This window comes from Typha latifolia, chromosome 4, assembly GCF_019914945.1.
Source record: "Typha latifolia isolate L0001 chromosome 4, TyphaL0001v2, whole genome shotgun sequence".
NCBI lineage: Eukaryota > Viridiplantae > Streptophyta > Magnoliopsida > Poales > Typhaceae > Typha > Typha latifolia.
The window spans coordinates 11,374,908-11,393,159 of NC_133089.1; the positions used below are offsets into that span (position 1 = coordinate 11,374,908).

The 18,252-nt window shown below is 36.6% G+C and overlaps 1 protein-coding gene across 1 annotated transcript; it reads right to left on the bottom strand.

Annotated features, from left to right (window-relative positions):
- Positions 1-759: 759 nt before the first annotated feature.
- LOC140785512 (serrate RNA effector molecule) lies at positions 760-17,554 on the bottom strand. The gene is made up of 12 exons (XM_073133360.1): positions 16,994-17,554; positions 16,174-16,265; positions 10,731-10,785; positions 7,680-7,754; positions 7,417-7,491; positions 7,271-7,318; positions 6,807-6,875; positions 5,921-6,727; positions 5,778-5,826; positions 4,671-4,933; positions 4,405-4,599; positions 760-1,415 (listed from the first exon to the last, which is right to left on the bottom strand). Exons 1-12 carry the CDS (start codon positions 17,371-17,373, stop codon positions 1,355-1,357), a joined length of 2,169 nt encoding a protein of 722 aa, XP_072989461.1. The 5' UTR covers positions 17,374-17,554; the 3' UTR covers positions 760-1,354.
- Positions 17,555-18,252: the final 698 nt, after the last annotated feature.

Consider the following 18,252-nt stretch of genomic DNA (forward strand, 5'->3'; position numbering starts at 1 on the left):
ATAACCATGTATTAAAGAAAAAAGAGGCATTGCAGAAAAATAGTCTTACACTCTATGTAAGATAACCATACACTAGAGAAAATAAAAAAATATTATAGCGTAATATGGAGTTATAAACCCGCATTGCAGAAAAAGAGTGTGGGCTTAATATCATTTTTTTTATTTTTACAGAATTTACTAATTCAAAAAAAAAAAAATAGAATCTGAACTAGAGGTGAGATAACCAATACTTAAAAAAGAAGGCAGAGAGTGAACTATAGGTGAGATAACCAATACTTAAAAAAGAAGGGGTGGAGCAGAGAGAAATTTAAATTGTAGCTGAGGTGGCTAGTATTTAAGAGAAGATACCGAGTAGAAAGATGAAATCTCAACTGTATCTAATATGTTATGTAATTCAATATTGTCTAATCTAAAAACAAAATAATAATTATGAGTTATTATTAAATTATTTTTAAAAGTTGTATGAAATAAAATGAAAGAGAATAATTAATTGTCATACCAAAATAAAATAAGTTGTTTAATTATTACACAGCGGACTTACCACAATTTCCCATTTTTATATATTTTAAAAACAGAATAAGCTTTATGGTACAACCACCGCTGATGTAGGGAAAACTGAAATAACCCTACTTTCAAATCAAAATTTAATAGATCTTTTGTGTAAATTGCCCAATAATAAATTTAGTTCCCTCGTTACATCAAAACACAATCAAACTACCATTTCATTAGTAACCTTATTATCATATTCAAAAGGCAACATAAGAAAGGAATATATATAAACATATGAGCATCCATCACATATAAGGTTCATGATCCATACTTCAAGAACATCAAAAAATTTCCAGTTCGCCTTTAGTATAAATCTTAACAAACCTTGATATTTCACTGATCTTGCTCCAGAATATACTAAAATTACAGACATCAATACTCAAAACATACATTAGATCATCACAGAAGTGCTCTTTGTTCGACAGGGGTTGGTCTGAAATGAATACATAAAACTTGACTGAAAAAGTGGAAGCTAAATTGCAAGAGCACAGTTGGAACAGCAGTCCATGTCCATTATACTCCTCCATATGATGACTCGGACAGCACATAAGTAAATCCACCAAGTTACAAATTGGGAAGTAGACACTGAAGACAAGTAATCAAGTTTCCAACTTCAATTAAGGACATAGAAAGCAATGACGTTTTCCTCTTGCCAAAAGAGCAAGTGAAGGCTCAAATGCCATGCAATTACTGTACAAGCATTAAGCTACAGTCCTGTGAGAAAAGCAAAACAGCCTACAAAGTGGTGCTTCAAGGTCCATACTCAGACAGCAAACATGTTCGATGTATCCCTCGAGTGGATGCCCTACAAGCTCCTGTAATCTATAACAGTAACTTCATCCTCAGGAGCATCAAGGTCTTGATAACTGCAATCATGTCAAGCACCAGTCAGCATTACGAAGGAAATGCAGAAGGCTGGAAATTAGTCAGAAGTGCAAGGTAAGAGAAACTCTGCCTAACAATAAATCGAAGAAAAGTAACCCCATTATCTTCAAATAAATTTCAATTGGCCTCAGCTCACTTCATATCAAAAGAAGAAAAATAACAACAACAACAACCAATCCAAGAACACTCAAGAAATATGGAGTTTTAATAAGACAACTAGGGATTAGTCACAATCAATCAACTCATATCATGATTGCCTCAAATTGAACTTGAAAGTTGGTTCCTATACTTATAGCATATCCTTAACACGGCGAAGGCTCAAAGCTTTCCTCTTTGAATCCATCTCCTAGTGATTGTGTCAAGCAAATCCAAGCCTAGCCAACTATGCATAACACTTGTTCAGTGGTAGATCCTAGCAAGTTTCTACTCTAGCACATGTACTCTGGACAGCACCTACAGGTTGTGAGAAATTCTGGTGCACGGTGGTTACTAAACTAGGATCTGTTTTGTTCTATCTAGACAAAGATAAAACTACGAGCAAATCTGATCAGAGAACATTACTGCAAAACTGCAGAAATGAAGTACGGCTGAAAGAAAACTCTGGTAGCAGAAAAGGAGGAATAATAATAGAGAAAGAAAAGGGATGGATATGACCTCTCCAAAAGAAAATGATTGATATGAAGAAAAAAGAGGAGAAAACAAACAACCAAGCTCTCTACAGATTCAACACATAATATGATTGAATATATTCATTAAAATTAATATTAATGATTAAACACTCCATAATATGATTAAATACTCCATAATATAAGTGAACACATAATAACATTCAATATATAATTGATCATTCAATACATAATTAATAATAGTTCAATAATTAAAACTAATATCTAGTTAAACGTAGAATGACGAGGAGGATCTTTAAAACTTATCCATTGATAATATTGCTCATTATAACGTCTCACATAGTCTTCATAGAAATAAGAATTTTGTAATTCTTCGATGATATGATATAGATATTGAATATACACGGGAACAATCAGCACAAGCACACCATAAGCATATGCAGATTGTGGATATGGAGTATAATATGAGTGTTGTCGCTCTGATGGGTGTGATTGATATGATGGTAATGATGATGAACTCATATCATCCTATGGGCGCACCTCTCTTGATGTCCTGCTACCTATAGACTCAAGTCCTTCCCTCATCTGATTGTAATCATATTGAGCTTGAGATGATTCATTTCTTTTCTTCTGTCTCTGATAAATTCAGCTTTGTGGTTGTCTAGGTCTAGCAAATGAATTATCATTCCAATTTTAAAAAGTGACAATCCTCTCACACAAAATCCATCATCAAGACCAGAACTTTGGAAGTCTTTGACAAAATAAATACAACACTGTGAAAGATAAAGAACTGTCAAAATAAGGAATAGATCAACTCAAAAAGGGTTTTAATTCTGACAAAGGACAAATATAGGAACCTATAGAACCATTGGTTTTATAACAAATGGAAGTTCATACATTTTTCGTGCAACCAATTCACTTGCTTAAAGAGAGGGACAGAAATTAGAGGACCCAAGGATTATTTGCTTTAATATAGCACCTAATCAGGTGCTTATTATATATGTCTTATGCTCACTCACAGAAGCTACTTAAGCAATCAATTCTTTGTTTTTCTTGTACCTTTATATTATTTCAGCAAGCATCAAACTGCCAATTTTAGCCTGTAAAAAACAATCATTCATAAATGGAAGTATACCACAAGCGCAATCATATAAGCATACGAGAAACATGTGCTTTCACTCTTCTCTTGGTAATGAAATATGAATAGAAAGATGTAACTCTTGATTGATATCAATGATCCTTATTGTTCAGCAATTGATATAATTAAAATTTGATAATTTATAACCTGTATAAGAATCACGCCTCCTAACAAAAAATCCTAGCTATGGCACTAGTGATAAAGATGAGTGGAAATTAAACTTGCATAAAAAATATTTGTTCGCCTGATAATAGTGAATGTAATTGTGCTTTGAAAATTTCACACCTAGAAAATGGATTCAGAATTTTGCCCACATAACAGAAAATCTTATCTCAAGCACTAGACATAAAAGATGTATTGGCAAACAATTGAAGTGCACTTATGGATCTGTAAGGAGTTCTTTCATACAGCTCTGATAATTCCCCTTGATTTCCTTCACAGACCCTTTTATGGACCTATTTCACTTAAAACAACAAAAATTAAAAAAATACTAAACCAGCTCTCAACTCGAAACAATGCATTTCATTGACTAGATTCTTTTCAATATTAGGGAACATGATCTAATTTGACAAACTGAACTAAGAAATTCGTTTTTAACTGAATCAAAAACCTCCCAAGGTACTTCAACTTTCTAGACTGCGACTCTAGCATCATTGCACTGTCCATGTGCAACCTCTTAGGACAAGCATCCTGTATTCCTTCCCTCTGTCAGGAAGTCAATCCGAACTCATCAAATAGCTGTCATGATCTCAAATGTCTAAGAGAAGAAAGAGAGAATAACATGAGGAGATTTGCATGAAAACAAGGATTTACCATGGTGATATAGTTACCAACAACAACAATTAAAAGAAAAAGAACAAGCAGCTACCCCCAACTATTTGGTGTCAAGATGACTACCAGTAAGAAGAAAAATGGATGCTTTACGACATTTAAGATCATACTCTACCGTCTAACAAAGAAAAGAATGGAAAAAGCAACACACCCAACAAGATATAATAATCATGATAAAACAAATTATTCCAGTAGAATCAAATCATTATCAAAAGCATAAATATGACAGAGATTAGTAGAAATTGCAAGCTCGTGCCCAAAAGGAATGGAACAAAAATGGAATACAGTTACCTCCAGATAATATACAATCTCAAGCCATTTAACATAGTTAATATGAAGTACATCTAGTAAATTAATAAGAGAAACAATACTAACCTCCGTATGCGGCGAGGATCATGTCGAAAAGCTGGAGGTACAGAGAGAAGTGGTGCAGAACCACCCACCACAGGCCCAACTATTCCTTTCCTACCGCGAGGACCACCATTTGCTTCAAAGGAAGGTGGTCCTCCCTGCTCTCTCAGCATACGCATGGCGACTTCCGGAGGCGCAGGAACAAAAGGTCCCAATGGGCTACAAGAGAAGGATATGATAAGTCTACCAAGATTCTGGTACGTAACAAGGAACTGCAAAATGAAACTTACCCAGCACCAGGTACAGGCATCAGTACTGGTGGAGGAGGAATATCTGAAGGGAGAAGACTGCCATGCAACCCTTGTCCACCATATGCATCCCGCATTGGCTCATCACGGTTCTTCCCTTCAGATCCGCCATCTGCGTCACGGTTCGGTGAGCTATCTGTCCTATCATACCTATCATCATCTCTCTCAGCCCTGTCATACTCTCTACGATTACCACGTTCATCTCTTAAGCGATCCAAAGCTGGCCTGCGTCTAATTTTATCCTTCTGCAATGATATGAAATGTAGATTACATACCCACAAGGCACAATACTTCAATGTTCTCCATTCTTTTATATGTAAAAGAGTGCTGCAGAATTACAAGTATATTCCAAGAAAGAAATAATGTCAAAAGAGGATCTTCATTTCATTTACTGCTTCTCTTGCCAATAAGGAAAAAAAATAAAGCTTTATCATACTGGAGGAAGAAGTAAAAGAGACAGGGGCAGCCTTTGCAGTATCTGGAAACTGCAAGCCTTTAAATAAAGAATTCAAAAATTATAGAGGTAAACAAAAAATAGATGGAACCAAGCAGGCAGAATTTTCATTCACATACAGCATCACCCACCCCCAGAAAGAAAAAGAAAAAAAGAAAGATGTACAGATTAACACAAAAGGGTGGGGGGGGGACAAATAAAATCCCATCCCATGATAAAAATAAAATGAAAACCTTGAACATCTTGCTGGTGTAACAAGTGGGTAACATAATAATTATCTGCCAAAGATCTTGAGACCGTAAATTAAAAGAAAGTTTCCAGAGCCAACAAGCAGATAATAAAGCCATATAACAACCCTTAAAATGATGTGGAGATGAACCTAATGATGCCAGCAAACTTCTTTACGGTGATTATTAAAGAATGTCCAAGATACATAGTGCTAATTTGACACACCAGTATGCAAATAAAAAAAACGAAAAAAAATAAAGGTGGCATAATTGCTGATCACTTAATGAATCATGTAAGCAAAGCATATTAATCAGTGAATTTTTCCAACAAAAAAAAAATCAATTAGTTCTGCTTGTCACTGAGTTATGTCTAAAGATAGCCAGAGCTAATCAATGTAAGAGATCTACCGGAGCAGATTGCTGCATGACAGGTGTTCCACCAGGTGCATTTTGGTCACTGCATTAGAGAAAACAAATATATATGATGAACTCTTCAAACTTGTCAAATCACTAATCCCCCTAGTTAGAAGACAGAAACTCATCATACATACTTCATATAATTTTGAAAATACAGATCCTCTCGAACTTTTGAGGTTAGCTCCATCACAAGATCTGTATGTTTGAGTTTAAGATGCTTATGAACAAACTCAGCAGCATGGAAAAGCTTTGTGCAGCCCTTTGCACCACACCCATACTTCCAACCATATTTTTCATCTCTTATTTTCCTGACATAAGGGTCTAGAGCCTCAACAGCTGCTGCATCAATCTTATCCTTGGCTATCAAAATTTCCAAGGGATCCTTACCACGCAATCTTTCCTGCCAGAACATATCAAACTTATTCTCCCAATCAGTTGAACTCGCGTTAGATCCCTCAGAAGTCTTACTGTCCACTCTGACATGCCGAAGGCCCTTGGCCTCATTCGTTTCAGACATGCCATAGTAATCTACACCATGGACACGCCATAAATATGTAATAAGAGTATCCAACAGCTCAATACCCTCAAGACCTTTAACAGTTGTCAAACCCCGTATAATTATAATTGGCCCCATCGATCCACCATGTGATTTATCCCCATCAGACTTGTCATGATCATTGTTAGACAGAGCATTCTCCTCAATACCCTTCTCAATGTCAAGCTTTCGGACGAGAGCTAAAGCTTGTTCTATATCTACTTGAACTCGTCGAGGTTCACAAGCAATTGGATGAGCCTTGGGCGCAGCAAAAAGCAACTCATTTTCTTTTCCTGTACCCCTTCCATGTCTTTTCCTTTTGCCAGTCAAATCTGTTTCATCCTCAGAGTTTGCATCACTGCCATTTCCAGATTTGGATGGTTGTAAAGCAGTTAATCCTGGGCCACTGCATGACATAGATGAAAAGAATCAAATCAAGCAATGGCTGAGCAACTACAAGATTATGGCATCAGAGAGCAACTCACAGGTCCAAACTTCCGCTCTGCAAATCAAGCAAGAAATCTTTAGCAGTAGACCTTGCTTGCTCGTTCCTCCTGTAAGATAAAAGATAAACAAGAAAACAAGCAGAACCAACATAAGAAGAACTCATACAAAGGCATGCTGTGATGAAAAGTATAATAAAAGAGACATTTGGCGATAAGCTTGTGCCTGTTTGGAGAGATCATCATAAATTATTAAAGTATGTTGTCCATGATACATAAAATGTTCAGCCAAAGCCGCTCCCGTATAAGGAGCAATCACTGAAATTGAACACAGAACAACATATATAAAAGAAAACATGGTGTCTGTACCCAATGTATGAGAGATTAGGCAAGTAGACATCATCAGATTACTAAAACGACATTAAGCAGGTTGTAGTCAATCAACTAGTTTAACCCTCAAATTTACTAGCCTATACTTCAGCCTGGTAAGCCAACCACTCTCTCACCTTTCAATGACAGACACCAAGTTCGTCGGGTGATACTTGTCCTTCAGCCTACAGAAAGAACAGAACAAAACATATTAGGTAATAGTTTCAAAGGCATTTACAAGGAAAACAATAAAATCCAATATTAAATATAAAAAAATCTGTACCAATTTTCCTCCTTGTGGAGGTCGAAATAGGCACGTTTCTGAGTTGTAATGTACTCTGACCTGTACTCTTTGTACCTGCAAAAGAAAATGAAATGGTAGGCAGAAATACATTAGTCTGATAGTAGTTCTGCACTGCCAGGAGATCAGCTCAAGCACAATGTATCAATCATATTATCAAATAACAGAACAGATGTGAGCAAGTCAGAACATTTCAGAACATACAAATTTACAATATAAGATGACAATGGTTCTGCTCACGTTACCTGCGCTCAGCTTCAGCTGGCAAAATATCATCTTCAAGCTCTTGGATGAACTGCTTGTATGACATCAAGCCTTCCCTGAAAGGATTTAAAATCAAGGTCACATAATATGAAGCATGATTTTATAATTTTTTCAAGGTTTATCAGTTGACAAATAAAGCAAACCAAGAGAGCATGCAGCCTATACCAAGAACTTCAAGAAACTGAAAAATAGAAGCAAGAGAAACCAAGGAAGCCGATTCAATCCAAGAATACACTCCAATAAAAGTCCAATAGATGGATAACTGGCTATTATGAGAAAATCACTAAAGAAACTGTCAATTCAAGGGTGAGAGTTATTCAGCACTATGAGAAATTCCAGCAGAAATTAAGTGATTCTAACTGAGAGTTATCCAGCATTACACGTCAAAGAAGAAAGTACATCAGAACACAAAGTTATATAAATAAAATGAGCCCTATGTCCAACTGTATTCATGTAGGTGCCAACACGATGACAGCAACCATTGGCCCAATTGATCGTCTATGTGTTTTGAGATGCAATGCACACTTTTTATTACCTAGCCAAAAGTTACACATGGATTCTCCAACTAACTAATGCCATGGGCCCATGGCCAGCTAGATCCCTAGCTAGGGGTGTAGAGGAGCCGAGCTTGAGCGAGCTAGCCTAGCTTGGCTCAGCTCGATTGCTAGATTTTCCTAGCTCGAACTTGAATCGAGCAAGAAAAGCTTAGCTCGGTTCGACATGTCGATGAGAGGATTTGGGGGTCAAGCATCGATGAGGCGGCAGAGGAGGGAGAGGGCATCGGCGTCATCCATGTCTTCATTTCGACCTCATCGATAGAATCAAGCAGAGAGCTTGTCGGAGAGGGCATCGGCATTAAGCAGAGAGCTTGAAGGAGAGGGCTTCAGCATCGATGAACCTTTCCTCCGTCGACTAGTGGCAAGGAGAGCTTGCCAGAGAGCAAAGCAATAAAGGGACATCGACCGAGTGAGACACAGATCAAGCAAATCGAAACATGTTAGAAATTATGATTGATTTGGACGAGGCAAAGGGCTGCGGTAGTACTGACACACCCCACATGGCGACAGAGGTGATGTTGGTGGACTGGGGGCAGAGACGAGGCTAGAGGAAGGTGAAGAGACTTGAGCTCGCCATTCCGATGGTGAAGAATATAATTGTGATCCAAAAGGCATTGTCAAATCTCTTCTTCACGAACTTGAGCTTTTGGTTCACTCCCTAGGCCTTCCCCGAGGCATACTCTAATCTAGTGAGAAAAGCGGACTTGCTCACCGACCACTCGGGCCCCGCTCGTGCGTATGGCTCTTCCTAAGAAGGAAAGAAGACAAAGATGAGAAAAATGGGGGGACAATAGCCGGAGATGAAATAGCAAATGATCAATTCACCAGTTCGAGCATTAAACCCAAAAGGAGGAATATTTTGGTTGCTTTTGACCAGCCGAAAGATCGATCAATGCCCACCAACCAAGGGCCTGAGTTTGCCCTAATTGACTTTGACGAAGAATGAGGAAGGAGCTGAGGTGAACTTTTGTGAAAATATAATATAAAATTACTTCACAGATACTGGATGCAATCACTTTTGTCAGAGCAAGGTAGCTTTCACCTATTATATATATATATATTGCTACAGTATCGAGCCAAGCTCGAGCAAGCTAGCACCAGCTCAGCTCGATAATACATTTGAGCTAAAAAAATCAGCTCAACTCGGCTTGGCTCATTTAGAGCTCCAGTTGAGCCCACGAGCCTCATGAGCTCACAAGCACTTTTGATAGCCCTAGCCCTAGCGCGTAGGCAACTTAGGCAATATAGCCAAGGGCCTCGAATTCGAAAAGGGTTTATAAGCTACCTCAAGTTCAGTAAGTCCCAAGTAGTTAGGGGCCTCGAATTTGACAAATGTTTATAGTCTAAGTGGTTGGGACCTCAAGTCTGGAAGGCCCAAATACCACTTAGGCCTCAAGTTTAGGTAAGGCCCAAGCACTCCCAAGTTGTAAGGTTGTAACAGGCTCTCTGATATCACAACTGGAGTCTTTCTAGTTGAAGAAAAAAATATAAAGCATACAATTATTTCAGAACCTCCTATGTGGGACTAACCAGCATCTATAGCAGATTGAAGAAGAAAGGCAGAATGTAAACTGCACCATCTAGAAAAGGAAACCTTGGACAAGAAATAGAATATGTGCACTATTACCAAGTACACTTGCAGAATCATTCTTTATTATTAGTACTATTAAATGTAATAGTAGGAAGTATAGGTTACTATCACATTCATTATACATGCAGTGCATGTACAACTTCGCTTCACTAATTTCCATATAATTCTAGCTTGTTCAAATGAGTTTTTTTTGTTTTTATATATACTACTAGTCTAGTACTGTGATATATGAAGTTTAACTATTCAAAGATTCTTAATGTTCCTTTACCAATGCAATTTTATAACAATGAACTTGATAGACATTAAAAGGAAGAAGCCTCTAAATCTTAGTATTATCTTGCTTGCACCCAATTCACATTTATGTTCTATTCAGGCCATGTGCTCCTAAAGAGAATAATCATAATTTTATATAGCCAAAATCTAAAAAAAAATTTAATAATAGGACAGAATATTAATATAAGTTCTTTCTATAATTTCTTTCTTAAGAAGGGCCAGCCCAGCCTAACATAACCCTCCTTTTCCAAGATTATTAACACCAATACAATTATGGAAATACAAGCACACATTTTAAAAAAGAAAATGACAAAGAAATTTAAAAAAAAATATTGAAACCATAGGAAATCAAAAGAAGCCAAGTCACTTTAAACCGTCAGAGAGACGGCCACCCAGAAGGTCTAAACTTTGTCAACTCATTAGGGAATTACTAAAATATTTCATCATAAGGAGAATTAATGCACATAATACAACGGTAAAACAGAACCTTACAACATGACTGAAGTACTAGATACCTTATCAAAAGGACAGAAAGCTGAATTTGATAGCACTACATATGACAAAACAACACCTATAGCAGTTGCATGATATAGAAGACGGATTTGACAAACCTCTGTGTAACCCCTGCACCATCACCGAAACCACCACGTCCTGAATCAAGCCAATCTGAAAAATATAATGAAATGAAATGCCAAAATATTTTAATTGAGATAAGAAAATGATTTAAGGCACATCATGAATAATTATATCTGAATTTTGACTAGATGCAACATATCATTTTATTCAACATAAGCTCATTACAAACTTCTAGTAACATCACATTATATGTAGGATACCACCTTCTCAAGATGGGTGGACAAGATAGCCATTCTGAAGGAAGCTATTCAGGAACAGAAGGAAGAGTTGGGTTTGAATCCCTGCCCTCCAAATGATTGGTTTCTTTTATTCTCTCTAATAGGTATGCAGATGGGGCGTCTGTAGAGGCTCTAAGTGAAAGGAGACTCGCTTGATCCGCCATATCAAATGAAATTCCAAGCAGCTGTTCTGACAATGAATTTTTATCTGAGTTGTGCTTTTCAAGACTGAGCTACAATACCTGGTCTAATGGACAGTAGGGGAAGGACTGGGAAGGACTTAATTTAGAACGAGAACGAATCTATTATAACAAGATGGGACTTTACCTAGGATGGCAATGGACCAGCTATTAAATCAGGAAAATCAACATATATACTTTATTCGATACAAACTTCGTCTTTTAGGGAAGAGTCAATATTTGCCCCTGAAGTCTTTATCTATTGGATTACTAGATATTTTAGCATTCTTCAATATGAGTCAAAGTCAAAATGAGGACTGGGAAGCTTTTCGACAGTCATTCTTTTTGTCCTGTGTGAATTGTCCTTCTAAAAGGAACATCAGCTCTCAGTGCATGGGCGAGTTTCCAGTATATAAAACTTTGATACTCCAATGAATTCTGCCCGACCATCAGAATGCTTCAAAAAAGAAAGTGTACATCTATAAGATGTCTTTATTTTCATCTTAATACAAGAATACAAATCAATATTTCAGAACTCCGGATCAGTTAAATCTTTTGATAGCTCTAAACAGATAGGTTCAAAGAAAGGGTACGCTTCATTATAGTCTCCCCCTCAACTATGACTATCATGTTGCACTGCTCAAGGGAAAAATAGTAATACATGAGCCCTGCACATTTTTCAACAACCTATACCATTGCTGAGTTCAACATCTAAGTTCTTTTATACACAAATCAGTTATCTGGCATGCACATGACTTGGAAATCATCTAATAAGTACTCAAATGACCTTGTATTCTTCCTCATTCCTTTCCTTCTCCATCTCTCCATCATCTATAGTGAAAACTCACCAACTAGAACCTACTTATAGAATCAGAATATTAAAACCAAGATTTGAAGATTCAGTCTTGCTCTCTAGAAAACACAAAATGTCTCAAAGTTTCAGTCGGTTTTGGTGCTTCAGATCAGCGTTTTAGTCTTCTCAATTTCGATCACTTTTTTAAATATAAAAAAATAAAAGTAGCTCTAGAAATCTCTAAGGTGATGTTTGGTTGCTACATGAGAGGTTATTTGTGAATTAGCCTTCCTTACAAAAGGTTTGCAACCAGATGCTACTTTACACAAATTTTGGTCAAACCATTCATAAGTGATATCATATGAGTAGTTATTCTGACCAAGGTTCCAAAAATCGGTATCGGGATCGGGATCGGCCGTCCGAAAAAACGATACGTATCGGCTGTATTGGCCGTATCGGCCGCCTGTATCGGATCGGACTATTTTAATTAAATAAAATTTTAAATATTATTAAAAATATTAGAGAAATTTCTAAAAATTTAGAAAAAATTATAAAAAAATAAGAAATAATAATTACTCACATATAAAGCCTAAAAAGTAAAAATCTCTTTTTCTCCCTCTCTTCTTTTCTATCCCTCTAATTGTTAGTCTAAAGTATCTATTTTCTCCCACATTCTTTTTTTTTTAATCTTTTTCTCTCTCTCTTTCTCAACTTTTTTTTTAATCTTTCCTTCTCCCTCACTCTCTCTTCCTTTTTTCCTCTCTCATACCCTTCTTTTTAATCTTTCCTTCTCCCTCACTCTCTCTTCCATTTTCTCTCTCTCTCACTCTCTCTTGCTTTTTCCCTCTCTCTCACTCTCTCTTCCTTTTTTCCTCTCTCATACCCTTTTTTTTAATCTTTCCTTCTCCCTCACTCTCTCTTTCATTTTCTCTCTCTCTCTCACTCTCTCTTGCTTTTTCCCTCTCTCTCTCTCCTTTTCTCTCCCTCACTCTCCCTTCCTCTCTCTCCCTCTCTCTCTCTAGTCGTCTGCCGACGGCAGCAGCAGTTGTCATTTCCGCCGCCGTCTATCGCAGTGGTCGCAAGCGGCTCGCCGCTGAAAGCCGAAACCGAGTGGTTTCGGCATGGATCGGGATCGGCCGAAACTTGAATCCTTGATTCTGACAACTTTCTTGCATGTCAATGGTTTGATAACGGATAGTGAATAAGGATAAAAGGGAATAGTAACCAAATTACCCTATATAAATTTTAATTAAAAATATCCTTATAAATTTATAATAGCCATATACTATTGAATCTCACTATAAGTATTAACTATATATAAGCAAATATTATTATAAATAAGAATAAATATTAAGATGATATATTCAAATAATAATATACTCTTTAAAAAAAATACTCTTCAATGTTTTTAAAGTAAAAGTGTCCAAAATGTCTAGTTATATAAGTATACTATGAATCTATGAGAATAACCTTGAAAACATCAAATCAAGGTTCGAAAAATCGAGATCAGGATTGGCCTTCCAAGAAAAACAATATGTATTGGCTGGATCGGTTATATCGGTGCTATTAGTCGTCTAGATCAAATCAGACTTTTTAATTACGTAAAATTCTATATATTATTTAAAATATAGGAAAACTTCTAAAAATTCAAAAAAATTATAAAAAATAAAAAATAAAGAAAGAAAAACTAAGATAGAAAGAATGCGAGTGGAAAAAAATCAAAAAAAAGAAAAGAAAAACCATGGTGCAATGAAGAAGAAAAGAGAAGAAAAGGGGAGAGAGTGGAAGAAATGAAAAAAAAACGGAGAGAAAATAAAAAATAAAAAATAAAAATTCTATATCGGAGTTTGTCAAAGTTCGCCAAAGCTAAATCGCTCCGTAAGAGAAACAATAGCTATATACTAAGGAGAGAAAAAGAGAAAAAAAGAGTGAAAGAGAGAAAGAAGAAAGATCGAAAAAGAGAAAGAGAAAGAGTTCAGATCGGGCATGGATCGAGATTGGCCAATCCAGCAAGCCATGCGTCGAATGCTAATATAACATATTTTTTATGATGTGATACTTCAATATATAGTTATAATTATTTTGTCATTACCTGAATTATATTATAAATAACTTAAAAAATTATACATCGCATAAGGGTAATATGATAATTGATGTAAACATAATTTCAATAATCATTACTGGTACGGAATATGAGGTTTCAGCAAATTCTTAAAAAAAAAGGACATGGACATGGCAAAAATACACCAATAAATAAAGGGATTTTTACATAATTGCCCTAGAAACTTTTAAAATACCATAATTGTCACTACATTCTTCAAAATAACTTTTAAAATACCATCAAAATCATTCTACTTTTTCAAAAATGCTATTATGACTACTTTTAACTAAATATCCTAACAAATCATTATTAAAATTAATAAATACATATAAATAACTAAAATACCCTTCTTTTTTAAAGTTTAGAGTATAAAATATTTATCAACAATTTTTTTCACATGAAATAAGATATATTTCAGTTTGCTACTGTATTGGGTATATCCCCTTTTTTTAGTTTAAAGTGTAAAATATTTATCAATAATTTTTTCTCACATAAAATAAGATATATTTCATTGTAATATTGTATTGGGTATAATATTGAATAGCTTTTAAACCTTTTTTGATAATTTATGTAAGGACAAAATAGTATTTTTTGGATCTAAATTGTGTTTTAATCATGATTAGATAGATTTAACTAATAAAATGGCATTTGGTCAACCAAAAATATGAGAGACTACTTCAACAAAAACAAAACCCATCATTCGTGTATACTCTTTCATATTTAATGTTAGGGAAAATTTTATTTAAACCCCTCATTTTGCCTTATCTTTTTTACCCCTCTTTTTTTCTCCCATCTAAATCGATCCCTATTTTTTGCTATAAATCTCTAAAAAAAAACCCAGTTTAATATAACCTAACAGAAGATAATGAAATGGCACCTGTTAAGGAATATTATGTTGTTTTCAAAATCTGACTTCCAAAATAATAAAAATGCCCATGGATCTCAATCTAGTCTTCTCCCAAATCTGAAAATTGCTACATCATTTTTGCCACATCATTGATGTTTGCTATTCTCATTCCCCTTCCCTTTTCCAACTCTCCCTTCTCCTTTTTCATCACTGATAGTTCGAGCTCCTCTCATGGCACTATCATCGACCACTCGACACCATTGTCGGCCACTTTGACGACATCATTGATCTCTTCAATGCTTAGAACCAACATCATTGAAAGGGTCAACAGTGGGAGATGGAGAGAATCAACGGACATGGAAGGAGGCCAGAGAAATGCTTTAATGAGAAATCTACATTCCAGCCACAAAAGCATAACAAAAATGCTTTCATCTGTTGTGTTTCAGCAACTTCAAAGAATATAAATGGAGATAGGCTATCGAGGTGTATCAATGTGTGGGATAGGAAAACCTAAACGATGCATTTTATTAGGAAAAGCATGATGGAGTAATGGACTGAGAAGGAAAACCTATTTATTTGAAAACTTCTAGTGCCAAATGTCATACCCAAACAACTAAAAATTCAAAATAAAAGTAATACATATGCAGGCCGGTTGACCCACAGCCACCGCCAATGCGGCCGCATATATGGTCTATGCGGTGACCTTTCAAAACAATGCTTGTGTCCCTAAAATATGCGACAATAAGATGAGTTGTCAATATACATATCATCTATCTCAACTATGAGTAGGCCATATGTAGATGCTCTTTATATGGGGCAATCAAGGGGCAATTCCCACATATACAACCATCTACACTGGCGCAAGTACAGGTTTATCTAAATTATGCTTAGAGAATCATCCGGCATTCATGTTTTGCCCCCACAAGCAGTCAGGAACTAATTACCAACCCCAAACTTTTGTAAATTGCATTCTACACATTTTATGGCTTTTGCCTTCCCAAATCCAAAAAGTATTAACCTCGGATAGGGCAAGGTTCTAAAAAACAACAACCTATGAGAATAACATCATTGAGTCCTGAATTTCACTTTTATAACTCAAAATCAATTATTGTTAGCTTAAAAAAACCTCTAGTTTCTTTCATTATAAGGTAATGTATGATTTCTTTTTTTCAACCCTAGTACAAAAGATGATGATACCCTAAAATTTATAGTGTAGAAAGATGATGATACCCTAAAATTTATGCATAATAACAATATCTTCCTTTAACTAAAACAATCACCTGATGGGCGGTTCATATATCGGCCATGAGCTCTTTCATCACCATAGCCACCTCTGCCTCTGTCATACCCTCCACCATACTCGTAGTCATATCTACACACAACCAATTGTAAAAAAATAATTGTTAGCAGATGTATGGCGCAAAAGATGAAAGGAGGTCTTATGAGACACAAGGTTTCAAATGATCATAGGTGGCAGACAGGGGGACATGGAACCCTAAGGGTCATCCAGTATCATGCATTTCAAGATGTTGCATCTATAGTGTTAAACCATCATAAGCAAACAAAAAACAAAAAAAGTTGGATCTTCCCTCTCTCATTCCCATCAAAAGTTTATAAAGTGTGGTTTGCCATCCACTTAATTGAAGTAGATGTCAAGATACTGCATAGGACCCTAACTTAGCACTTGGAAAGGTTTTGTCATCGGACCCATAAACCAAAAACTGATTTTGATATTGCACTCTATGGAACCAAACAGCTGTTTAGTGCATGGAGGCTAAGTAAGCGTCTAGGCAGAAGTCTAGATGTCAAGGCGGATCAAGAAAAAGCAAACCAGAGTTTGCCTTAACACAAAAAAATAAAAGTAAAAGAAATATATTACCACGAAGGAAACAGCAAGCTATTATTCCATCACTTCCGCAAAACACGTATTGTGCAACTAATCGAAAGTTCAAGATTATCCTACATAATACAACATACTCTAAGGAGCACAATCGGTTGTTTTTCCTTCAAATACCAACACTAATTCCAGAAAAAACTACACATTTTTTCACCAAGAGCCAGTAAAACGATACAAGAAATTAGACAAATTTCGCGGCTCACCTTCTATCCTCAGAACCATAACCACCCCAGCGCCTGTCGTACCCGTCATCATCTCTCCGTGACCTCTTGAAGGGCCCGGGCGGCGGGGATCTCCGTGGAGGAGAGCGCCGGTGGTCCCGTCGAACGTAAGGCGGCGGGCTGGGGCTACTCCGTCGCCTGTAATCGCGATCCCTCTCACCCCTCGAAGGCCCAAGCGGCGGTGGTGGCGGCAGTGGCGGCGGAGGCGACCTCTCGTCTCGTCTCTCCCGCGAATCCCGGTCTCTCTTCCGAGTAGGTGGAGGCGGAGGCGGCGGCGAGCCGTCGTCGGGGCTCTCGCGCCGCTCCTGATTGCGGTCGCGCCGGCGATCTAGGGTTTCGACGGGGATGTCGACCTCCGCCATGGAGAGTAAGATGGAGGTGCTTCCGAAACCCTAGCGATCGATTGGAGAAAGCGAAACCCTAGAAATCGCAGAGAGAGAAAGGTAGTGAGAGGTGTCGATAGAAGAACAAGAAGCGTAGGCTTTGGCCTGTGGGTGGCGTCGCGAAAAGGAGGAAAAGAGTCGGGTAGATTCTGAGAGATGTAAAAGAGATCAGGGGTAGGGAAGTCAATTAATTTGTGGTTTGCTTGGGTCGTACTGCGAAACATCTTACCGTTTTTTTTTTTTCTTCTTTTTTTATCTTTTAACATCTTAAGCGTTGTTAGCTCGGCCAAATTGGTAGAAAAATAAAGGTATATTTATCATTTTTCTATAGTTATAATTCGATATAGAATTAGAGATGTTTTATAAATAGTAACTACGACCAGCTAGAGATATGTTTGATACATTAGTTTTTTGCCATTTTATATTTTTATTATATAATCATTCAATTCTACTATTTGTTGACGAAATTATTTTTACCTTACTTTTAAACAAATTCTACAACTCAAGATGTGATAGATTATATTATTCATAATTCACGAGATGCTTCTACATAAAATAGAAGAAGAAGCGTTGATATGAAAGTATGTCTTTTCGGCTAGCTTTCATCACTAATTGCATCATTTTCTCAACCCTAGCCACATTCTATCATCATCCACATTAGCTCTAAGCAATCATAGATTGTATCAAAACTCTAGATTATCTAATCCCTTAGCTAAGCATTTCCAGTACCCTTTTTTCAATCCAAACATCACTCTGCAGTCTCCTACAATCCCTATTAGTCCCACATAAAATATAATCAAGCAATGGCTTACCAAATCAGCCTCACCGAGTTCAACCATTTGCATGGGTGGGCACTAA